Source organism: Microtus ochrogaster, chromosome 7 (assembly GCF_000317375.1).
Source record: "Microtus ochrogaster isolate Prairie Vole_2 chromosome 7, MicOch1.0, whole genome shotgun sequence".
Taxonomy (NCBI): domain Eukaryota; kingdom Metazoa; phylum Chordata; class Mammalia; order Rodentia; family Cricetidae; genus Microtus; species Microtus ochrogaster.
The window spans coordinates 79,161,326-79,172,410 of NC_022014.1; the positions used below are offsets into that span (position 1 = coordinate 79,161,326).

At 52.6% G+C, this 11,085-nt stretch overlaps 1 protein-coding gene across 6 annotated transcripts in view; it reads right to left on the minus strand.

Moving 5' to 3' along the window:
- Fbf1 (Fas binding factor 1) overlaps positions 1-11,085 on the minus strand; it is a 27,558-nt gene that overhangs the window by 5,175 nt on the left and 11,298 nt on the right. For 5 of the 6 annotated variants that reach the window (XM_026780589.1, XM_026780588.1, XM_013347643.2 and 2 more), the window contains 15 exons: positions 9,696-9,773; positions 9,164-9,280; positions 8,807-8,942; positions 8,565-8,698; positions 7,848-7,947; positions 6,360-6,827; positions 5,072-5,173; positions 4,646-4,740; positions 4,431-4,489; positions 2,574-2,729; positions 2,334-2,434; positions 2,012-2,218; positions 1,322-1,429; positions 1,089-1,228; positions 894-1,012 (listed from right to left, as the gene is read on the minus strand). In XM_026780589.1, the coding sequence (XP_026636390.1) occupies positions 894-1,012; positions 1,089-1,228; positions 1,322-1,429; positions 2,012-2,218; positions 2,334-2,434; positions 2,574-2,729; positions 4,431-4,489; positions 4,646-4,740; positions 5,072-5,173; positions 6,360-6,827; positions 7,848-7,947; positions 8,565-8,698; positions 8,807-8,942; positions 9,164-9,280; positions 9,696-9,773 (2,120 nt within the window). The remainder of the gene's footprint in view (positions 1-893; positions 1,013-1,088; positions 1,229-1,321; positions 1,430-2,011; positions 2,219-2,333; positions 2,435-2,573; positions 2,730-4,430; positions 4,490-4,645; positions 4,741-5,071; positions 5,174-6,359; positions 6,828-7,847; positions 7,948-8,564; positions 8,699-8,806; positions 8,943-9,163; positions 9,281-9,695; positions 9,774-11,085) is intronic. The other variant, XM_013347644.2, reaches the window with a different exon arrangement.

Genomic DNA, 11,085 nt, shown 5'->3' on the forward strand with positions numbered 1-11,085 from the left:
CTCCAGTACTCAGGTCAGACTGTACCACAGGAAAGGTTCAGGAGTGCCCTGCCCTGAACCGCCAGGTCTGACCCATTACTTATCAGTCACACATGTTGGGAACCCACCGTTTCTGTAAGCGTGAGGGGAGAAGCTCAGCAAGTTTAGTCTTCCTTAAAGACTAAACCGTAGGGACTAGAACCATGGCTCAGCAGTTAAGAGCACTGACTGCTCTTCCAGGGGACTGGTCAGTTCCTAGTACCCCAGAACGGCTCACAACCATCTGTAACTCCAGTTCCAGAGGATATGATGTTCTCTTCTGGCCTCCAAAGGCAAAACACCCACACACATTAAAAATGAAACAAAACAGCTAGGTGGTGGTGGTGCACGCCTTTAATCCCTGCACTCGGGAGTTAGAGATAGGCAGATCTCTGTGAGTTCGAGACCAGCCTGGTCTACAAGAGGTAGTTCCAGGACAGGCTCCAAAGCTACAGAGAAAACCTGTCTCGGAAAAAAAAAAAAAAAAAAAAAAAAAAAAAAAAAAAAAAAGGAGACCGAAGCTCACTTTCATCTATGGGTTGTCACATAAGGGGTTAACTGACATTTAGTCAGGAGTATCCATCCCAGTGTCATAGGGGTGATGTGATAGATCTGAGCGACAGGAGGAAGAGAGGGGTACAGTGATGGTGGAGGACTCTGCAGGGTGGCTTGACGAGCAGATGTTGGAGGACCCAGCGTAGGGCTGAACACAGAAGAGGAAGAGACAGGAAGAACAAGCCTTGGCCACTGCCGGCTTGAGTGGAGGAGAGAATGGCTGCGCATGGGTTTGACCTATTGGCTAGAGTCAAATCAGAGTGGCTGAGATCACAGGCGGCCCTGGTCTGAAGATTTCCTGTACACCAGGACAGCCTCACCTGTTCCAGGAGCCGGCTCTGCTCACTCAGGCGCACCTCCATCTTCCCAATGACCTCCTGGAGTCGGCTGCGCTCTTCCTCCATGTCTCGCTGCTGCCGGCCCAGCCGCTCCTGCAGAGCTGGGGGCAATACACAGGGTGCTCACTGACTGCCGTCCCTCCTAACATGGGGGTCTCAGTTACAGAGAGGGGCTACCTCGCAACTGCTCATCTTGCTGCCGGATCCCCAGCTCCCGTTCCTGTGAAGTGGTGAGGTGTGAGGCCTCCACGCGGGAGGACAGCACATTCAAGCTGCTGGAAAATTTCTCCATCTGCTCAATGATGCCATTCAGGGACCTGAAGGATTATCAGGGCATCTCATCCCGGGCACGCCCAGGACATCAGGCCCAACCAATCCCTTGGGCAAGCAGCACCAGGTAGCATACATACCGAGTATGGGAGGTAGCACTGGTGACAGCATCGATCTCTTGGTCCTTCAGCATCTTTAACCTCTGCAGTTGGTGCTCGTGGTCTTTGCGCATCTCCAGGATGGATGCCCTGAGGGGATGGCAGCAGAGGCCAAGAAGGCCAAGGGTCACTGTGAGCAGGGCCACAGATGACACCAGAGACTATGAAAGGAACATGCCTCTGAGCACTATCTCCTCCTCTTCCTCCTTCAGGCAGAGCCTCAGAGCCTCAGTTTCCTGGCTCTTCTGTCTCAGCTCTCATGGCTTCCATGCCACGTGCACACCCTCCCTGCTGCTCAGCAAAGGATCCCTTTCTCAGCACAGGAGGAAGCTATGTGCCTAGCCCTCTGTGCTCGCCCATGGGCTGCTCTGCCCTCCAGAGTCTTTTCTTAGTTCCATTCCCATCCAGAGAGGCTCAATGCATGACTTTTCAGATCCCCCATTCCAGCAGAGTGGGTGGAACCCTACCCATGAGAGGCAATGGGTTGGTGTGCTCAGCCTTGAGCCTCCATCTCAATGGGCTGAAGGGAAGGGCAAGCTTATGCACAGGCTGTAGAGCCACACTGTGGTCTCCTGGGCACTGCTGTCAGCCGGCCAATCCTCATTAAGCCTACTCCCCAGCCCCTGCCCATCCTCTTGTCAGTCCTGCAAGGCCACTCCCTAGTCTCCTTACTGCTGCAGCTCCCGAAGTCGTGCCACCTCCTGGTCCTTCTCCTGTGCAGCCAGGGCCAATTGCCGCTGGTGCTGGGCTATGAGCTCAGCCCTGGCCTGCTCAGCTTCCCGGCAGTATGACGCATGCTGAGTTGACAGCGCCTCCTTCTCTCTGCGGAGCTGCTCCTCCCGCTGCTGGTAGGATGCTTCTAGTACCTTGACGCGGCTTCTGTCAACAGAACACCCACCTAGAGGGTCTCACGGAGCACACTGACATGATCCTGGGGCCCAGGGAGATCTGAACATGAGCTCGGGCAGCCCCCAGGACTGGAGACAGCGGATACCTGTGCGCATCTTCAATGAGCTCCAGGTCGGCCTGGTGCCGCTGCTGCAAACTCTCCAGCAGCATGCTGTGCTGGGTCCGCTCCAGCTCCAACTTCCGCACCTGGGCATGGGTGAAGCGAGGGCGGTAGGGACCTTCAAGCAGCCAATTCCACATTTTGTGCATTCAGCCCCTCCTCCCTCCTGGTGATGCCTCCAACTGCTTCCCAGGACAGTGGCCCTCACTGGCCTGCGGCTCCCACCTGGGCCTCCAGCTCGGCCAGCTTGGTCTGGCTCTGCAGCAGCTCAACCTGAAGCTGGGCAGTGCTGCTTGGGAACTGCCCTTGGGCAGCCAGGAGTTGCTTCTGGTATCCTGAGCCTGGCAGCAGACTTTGCATCACAGACTCCGGGAGCAGGGGCTGTGGGAGAGGATAAGAGCTGTTCCAACCAGAAGCTGACAGGCCTCTTGCTGAGCTCCTCCACCTCCACACCCGGACCTCTTGGCCATCCTTTAAGGTAGCTAGAGACCAGAGTTCTAGCAGAACAGGATCTTGGCTAGTTCTAGGCCTTGGCCTTGCAAGGAAGTCATCAGAGCTCTGGTCAGCAAACAGAGCAGCCTCCCTCCCCAAGGACATCCTCCTCAGTGAGGAGCCATCGCTAGCCTGAGAGAAACAAATGGCTCAGTTATGACAGTAGCTTCTGACTTGGCCCTTTAGGTCGGGCCAATAGGCCTAGGTGACAGTTGGTTGCAGTCAGGTCCCTTCAGGGACTTACTCCTGGCTGGCTGTCCTACCTCCCAGGCCCAGCGAAGCAGTGGGAAGATGCATAGATGGGGATGTCTTCAAGCACAACAACAGGACAGCTGTAGTCAGGGGCTGGCCTGCCTGGAACTATAGCCCAGGCCTGACCTCAAACTTGATTTTCTACCTCAGTCTTCTAGTCCGGTGTTTGTGTGAGACGGAGCATGGCGGTGCTTTGAGTGATGCTGTCCCCATAGGCTCATGTTTGAATGCTTGGTCCCTGCTCAGTGGAACTGTGATGTGGGACTGTCATATATCAATCTGTTGATTTCATTGGTTAAGTAATAAACTGCTTGGGCTCATAGCTTAGAACATAGGTGGGTGGAGTAAACAGAACAGAATGCTGGGAGGAAGAGGAAGTGAGCTCAGACTCGACAGCTCTGCTGTCTGGAGCAGAGACGCCATGCTCCCATCTCCAGGGCGGACACGAGAGCTCCGCTCTCTGAGACATGAAGCTCCGACCCAGGATGGACATAGGCTAGAATCTTCCCAGTAAGACCGGTGCTCACAGATTATTAGAGATGGGTTGATTGGGATATCAGAATTAGCCAGTAAGGGCTAGAGCTAAAGGGTAAGCAGTGTTTAAAAGAATACAGTGTCCGTGTAATTATTTCAGGGCATAAGCTAGCCAGGCAGCCGGGGTACTGGGGACACAGCCCCGCCGCTCTTATTACAACAGATGATTGGGAAAGATTCAGGTATGGCCTTGTTGGAGTAGATGTGACCTTGTTGAAGGAGATAGGTCACTAGAGGTGGGCTTTGAAGCCCATGCCAGGCCCAGCATCTCTTTCTCTGGTTCTGCTGCCTACGGATCAGAATGTAACAGTAACTAAGACTACATTCTTTTCTCTTTTTTTTTTTTTTCAGTACTGGGGACTGAACCCTGGGTATTGCACATGCCAGGCAAGCTTCCTCTAGAGAGCAACCCTCACCCCTCTTGAATCCAGGCTGGGTTGGAACTCACTATGTAGCTTTAGGCCAACCTCAAACATGTGGTACTCTTCCTGTCTCAGCCTCCTGAGCACAATTGAGTACAATGCCAAGTCTGTACTAATGCCTTCTCAGGGGAACATCCCAAGCTGCTCCTGCACAGCAGCCAGCTTCAGTTCCCTACTGATGCTGGCAGCTATAGCCACCTCCACTCGGGAGTAGAAAGGCTAAAAGTCCAGGAAGGGCTAATGAGGGACACCAGAGTGAGTGGGCAATGGCCTACTGGATATACGGGATATATTCTAGCAGAATGTCAAAGTCCAGCTCCTGGGGCAGGGGAGAATTGTTCTCTGGGCCCAAGACCTATACCTGTTTGTCCACCTTCCCTACCTGGACAGGCACAGAGAGCCCCGTGCGGTCCTGGGAATGTGGAACATAAACTGCAGGCTCTGAAAATTTGACAACAGAAAAGAGAAGAAGGTTCAGAGGACTGCGGAGCCAGGGGCATCTGGGAAGAGTCCCTGTCACTCATCTTCCAGAGTCCCCAAAGGAGCTCAAGGTACCTCTTCCTCACCCACGGCTAAACCCCAAAGAAGGAAACAAACCTCTGCTAGAGAAGTCCCCAGAGGCAGAGGCCATTCCCGTCTTGGGGTCACCTACAGGGAGGACAGTAGTGGCTGGGCTCCAACTCATGGCGGATCTGGGGACAAAGATGAGGGCACATTGATCGGCTTCTGTGTCAGACAGAAGTAGAGAAGGAAGGGGAAGCAAAGAAAAACACTGGATTCAAATACTGGGTGAAAAGGTCTCAGGGCTGGTACTCTACTGGACCGAAGGATCGGCTGCACTGGTGGCTTGGTAAAGGAGGTGGTATGTGCCCTCAGACATCTCTGTCATCTAGGCATAGACACGGAACAAGACAGAGTCGGCAAGCCACCTTGGGTCCCAGCATAGCTGTCATCTATCCAGGAAAGGAGGCCTGGACTGGCCCCATTACCCTCACGCCCTCCCAGCCCTGTCTCTGGACATACCCTGTGATGCCAGGCCTGACAGCTGCAATCCCTTGTGTAACTGCTCCCGAGGCTTCTCCAGCAGCAGCCTGCTCAAGGGCCTGAGTGCTCACAACAGGTTGGCTGAGGAAAGTCCATATTAAAAGTGAAGGCTCATGGTAAGCTACAGAAAGACAGCCCCAGACATGCCCCTAGCGTGAAGCTTATGGCAGTCTTCTTCTCCTGCCTCTTGGAATGTGTTCTAGGCTGGGCTCCTAGAGTTTGTGGGCCTGCTGCCCACCTCGGCATCCATTAATCACAACACCCAGGGGCACGTCACACACACTGGAGCTGAGTTCAAGCTCAACCGCTGCATCCTTCATTTATCTTTGTTCAGTCTTGGACTCTAGTGCGGCTCAATCACCCCTCCCCACAGCTAACCCTTGGATCACTCTCTTCTATTAGCTCCCCTTCTTTCTTAGCTCTCCCTTCAATCTCCGGTCACTGTCAAAACTGCTCTCCCCCAACACACCAGCTCTAGGACGTCTAGGACACGGTGGTGGTGTCCCAAGACTCTCACAAAGTCACACAATCTCCCCCGCTTGGTTCTGGTTGCAAGGTTTGTCACTGTTTCCTCTGGACTTGGCCTTGTTGGCCCCTTTCCCTTCCCGCCTACAGGGGTCACTCACTCCCCAGCCTCACTGGACAGCCATTCTATCGTTCTCAGGAGCTGCCTCTCAGCTTCCACATTTGCTCGAACGCTTCCAAGAGGATACAGGAAGCTCAATTCATACATGCATTAGCCACTTTTAACGAGCTGACAGAAACACCTACATTTGGCACAGTGGGTTTCTTTGCCAGTTTGACTGGTACTGTGGACAAGGCTGTAGCTCAGACAAACAGACAGTGAATCCTGATACCTCAAAACATCCTCTGTAGCCGGGCGGTGGTGGCACACGCCTTTAATCCCAGCACTTGGGAGGCAGAGGCAGGCGGATCTCTGTGAGTTTGAGGCCAGCCTGGTCTACAAGAGCTAGTTCCAGGACAGGAACCAAAAGCTACGGAGAAACCCTGCCTCGAAAATCAAAAGACAAACAAACAAACAAAAAAAAAAAACCAAAAAAAACCCATCCTCTGTTTTGTTTTGCCCAATCCAGTCAGTACCTGTCCCCACAGCAGTCAGGGCATGGGTGTCACCATGCAGCAAAGCGGAGCTGGCATCAGTGGCCACAACAGTGTCTCTAACAGAGGATGACAGGTAAGGTGGGCAAAGCTAGCCCCTCAGCCTTGCCAAATCCTTTCCACCAACCGTGGTGGCCCATGCCCATACCTGCTAGAAGGGGTCTGGCCCGATGATCCCAATGAGCTCAGGCCCTTAGAGGGCGCAGCATGCTCCTCTCTGGCTAGCCCGTGGGATTTCTTCTGAGAAATGACATGGCTCAGCCAGTCGTCGTCCTTCTCCTCAGAGGTTTTCGCTGAGGCCTGGCTGGCTTTGGGAGAGGGCCTCGCACCCTTGGCTGCTGGCTTTGCGGCTGAGGGCAGTCCAGCTGGCAGAGAGTGTGGCTCTGGGGCTGAGTGCTGGTTTGTAGTGGGGGGTAGAGAGGGTGTCAAAATGGCTGAGTCTTCTTGTTGAGCCTTTTGAACAGGAGAGGGATCCGGCAGGGCCAGGTCATCATCCTTAAGACCTAACCAGTCGGCTCCTCCTCTCCTGGGGTGGATGGGGCTGGAAGCAGGGGGAGGGCTCTGTTTGAAGCTAGGTTCTCCCTTAAGGTCTGAGCCACCTTCTCCCAAGAACCTGCTTCAAAACAGAGAAGAGAGTGTTGGACAGGGGAGGAAGTCCAGCCCATTACCCCATTAGCCCCCATATGAGCTTTACTCTTTGCTGTTGAGGGGGCGCATATCTGGCCCATAGCAAACTGGGCTTAGTGGTTCACACTCGTAATCCCAGCACTCAGGAGGCCGTGGCAGGACTGCTGTAAGTGCAAAGCTAGCCTGTGCTACAAAGACTGTGTCAGAACAGTGTGAACAACAGTGAACATCCCACAGCAGCTGGAGATGAGGCTCAACTGGCAGACGACAGGTCTAGCAAATACTAAGCTCATCTGTAGTACCACAGCCGACCAGGATGGAGGCGTACACCTGTTGTCCCAGCATTCTGCCCAGTGAAGGCAGGAGGATAAAGTCAATGTCATCCTTGATTACACAGGAGTTAGAGGCCAGTCTGTCTCAACAACAAAAACGGCTAGAGAGACAGGTTGGTTGTCATATAAGCATGAGGACCTGAGCTCCAGGAGATCTGACATCCTCCTATGGCTTCCTGAAGTACCAGGTACATGCATAGTGCACAGACATATATGCAGACAAAACATTCATATACACAGACACAAAAATAACCCAAACCCTTTTAAAACAAAAACATATACTTGGAGAAAGATTACAAATTCCAGAAAGTTGGTTGCTGGTCTATTTCTGCTGCAAACGAGGAGTGTGTGCTATGGGGACAAAGCCAAAGGCGGGGCTCCTGGAAGGCAAGGAGGATCCCCACTGCTGACTCTGGGTGGTGGTTGTACTTGTCATTGGGCTGTGACAAAACAGCCTTTCACGATACTCAGGGCATCAGCAGAAGCAAACCCACCTCCTCCTTCCCTACTGAGGAGCTCAGGGCTCAGGGCAGCCAGTCCACTCAACGCCCGCACTGTTGGGAGTTCCTAGCTTCCCTCTCCCCTCAGCACCTGCAGACTCATGTCCGTTGGGTGGATAGGGAAGGCTACAGGGACAGGCCTGTGCCTGAGGCTGACCTCCCTGAGTCTTCACTTACCTGACTGACTGTCGGCGAGACTGCCTGCCCTCAGAGGATGCTACAGTGGGCTGGTAAGCCCCAAAGGTGAGGATCTCATCATCCCAGCTGTCTTCTTTGTCTGTAAATTAAAGGGTATGAACATGATCTAGAACAAGGAAAGCCAAACCTTTTACAGGATCTGGCAAATGCTCTACCACTGGGTGACATCTCCAGACCGAGGGAAGCCAGATGAATGAGCGGAGGCCAATCAAACAGCAGCTACAGAAAGCAGCACAGTGTTAGACCACCTATGGGTAAGCTATCTCATGACACAGCTGTCTCTGTGACAGAAAGTTCAGAATGTGTGTTCTGAAGGGAAGCTTTTGGTAAAGATGTGGTTTGAGCTGAATACAGTGGCTCCCACCTTTAAGCCCAGCACTTGGGTAGAGAATTATTATGAATTTGAAGCTAGTCTAGAGTAATACACTGTTTCAAAAGAGAGGAAAAAACTGGGTACAGTAGCACACACCTTTAATCTCAACACGTGACAAGGCAGAAGCAAGCAGATTCCTGTGAGTTCATGGCCACCCTGGTCTACACAGTGAGTTCCAGGCCAGTCAGGAACTATATAGAGAAACCCTATCTCAAAAAACAAACCAACCCCCCACACACAAAAAAATGTGATGTAGGGGAGACAGAGAGAGAACAACAACCTTTCAGCCAGTACAGACTCCCCCTGCCCCCAGGCGTCCTCACCCTCTGGCTTCTGATACTTCTTGTCTTGCTTGAACTCTCTGTGCTCCCCAGCGCCTGGACGAGCAAGGAGCTTGGCAGCTGTGCCTCGTCCCAGCAGTTCATCCAGCTTCGAGCGAGCAGGAAGGGGCCCTTCCCTGTGGGACAGGTGTGGAAGGACCGTGCCATGACATGGGGCTCCCATGTTGCTGCAACCTTTGAGCTTTTCCCTGGCCAGGGACTCCCTACTTCATAAGGATTCTTACTGGTCTCCGGTCTTCTTCCTCTCTGCTTTGGGGCTGTCTTCAAAACCCAAGGTGGTCATGATGTCGTCCCCTTCGTCAAACAGCAATTCTTTCTTCCGGATAGGAGTATCCCCAGGAGTCAGAGGAACAGAAGGACCTAAGAAAGAAAAGCAGGGCCCAATGCTGGTGACTGAACGGGGTAGGGGAAGACAACCATTTGCACTTGTCTGGTTTTTTTCAGGGACCCTGCCTCTAACCCCACCCCAGATTACACATTCACCTCCCTAGTCCTAGAGCCTGCCCTGCCGAGGTCTGGGCTCTGCACTAGAAAGCTGCCATGACTCTGCCCACCCTGAACCATAAGTAGGCCTCTCCTACCTTGGCTTGCAGCCATGCTGGGGCTCTTGGAAGCAGGCTTACTCTCCATTATGGGTGGCTTCTTGGCAGTTTCTTCCTCCTCATCAGAGAGAAGTCCCGCCAAGGGGTCTTCAAAGTCTCATGGCCAGAAACAAAGACAAAGGTCAGACTGCTGTCTTTTGCTTCGGTAAGCCAAGCCGGAAGCTGAGGGTAAACAGGCTCTTCAGCATCCACAGTGGGGTCTATGGGGCAGGGTAGGCGCAGAGGGGCTTAAGCAAGGCATAGGGAGTTGAGTGAACCCTGGGACTCCTAGGCATGAATCCATTCATAAAGAAAAAGGGACCTTTTCCTTCACTTTGAAGCCTGGCTTCACAGTCTTTGTGAGTAAGTTCCTCAAACATCTTGGCTGCTAGAGCAGTTAGTTCCTAATCATGAACAGCTCTCTGCTCCTCTGACACACAGAGACTTGGCCTTCAGCAGCAGCATCCAGGCTGCTCTCAAGCAAAGCAGTCCAGAAAAGGGGACTGCGGTGGGGGAGACGGGACTCTGATACCTTCAAAGGAAAACTTCTTGTACTGAAGCCCAAAGTTGCTGGAAGGGAGAGGTGGTTTCTTAGTGGCAATGGTGTCCCCTACAGGAAGAAGAGAGAAGGCAGTCGTAGAACTGAGTCTTTCCTGGCCAAGGTTTTCCCTGTATTGGAGTGCCAGGGACAGCGGGCACTTTGTTCTGACAAACTGAGGTTCTTGGCTGTAAGCACAGCATAGAGCAATCCATACACCCGCTTCTCACCTGGCCCTCTGGGAGGGAGACATGACTGGAAGGTACTCCCACCCCTCACCACCAATCGCTGGCTCGGGGGATTCCCAAGCTGCGCCACACTTCTCCCTTTTGCAGTGTGAGTAAAACCCAGGAAGCCATGCAGGGGCAAGTGCTCTATCACTAGGCCATATCCCAGCCCAGACTTTTCATGTTAGATAAAAATGATCCTCTAGCAGCTGTAAAAGAGCTGTTCTAGATAGTTTTAGTCAACCTGACTCAAGCTAAAGTTATCTGAGAGGAGGGAACTTCAATTAAGAAAATGCTTCCATAAGCCTGTAGAGCAGTATCCTCAACCATCCTAATCCTGCAACCCTTTATACAGTTCCTCGTGTTGTGCTGACCCCAGACCATAACATTATTTCACTGCTACTTCACAACTGTTATCAACTGTAAAGTAAACACGACCTGCAGGATGTCTGACACGCCACTCTCGTGAAAGACTCGTTTGACCACCAAAGGGGTCAGGACCCACAGGTTGAGACCCACTGTTACAGAGCATTTTTTAAATTAGTGATTGATGGGGGAGGATCCAGCCCACAGTGGGTGGTGCCATCCCTGGACTGGTGGTCCTGGGTTCTATAAGAAAGCAGGCTGAGCAAGCCATGAGGAGTGAGCCAGTAAACAGCACCTCTCTGTGGCCTCTGTGCATCAGCTCCTGCCTCCAGGATCCTTCCCTGTTGGAGTTTCTTCCTGACTTCTTTTGAGATGAACAGTGTTGTGGAAGTGTGAGCCAAGTAAACCCTTCCCTCCCCAAGCTGCTTTAGTCATGGTGAAGCTTCACAGCAATAGTCACCTAGAAACAAGAATGGATCAGACCTTTTCCCCACATAAACACACACAGTTGGCTGCTTGGCCTCTTCATCCTAGGCACATTGGTGGTCTGGATGACAATGGCTCCCAGAAGCTCATATATCTGAATGCTTAGTAATCAGAGAGTGGAACTGTTTGGAAGGATTACAAAGATCAGGAGGTGATGTGGGATTCCCCTCTGTGCTGTGAATACCACTGGTTAATAAAGAAGCTGCTTTGGGCCTATTGCAGTGCAGAATAGGGCAAGGTGCGAATCTAAGCAGATAGAGGATGAGAAAGTAGGCAGAGTCAGGGAGAAGGAAACAGATGCTGGA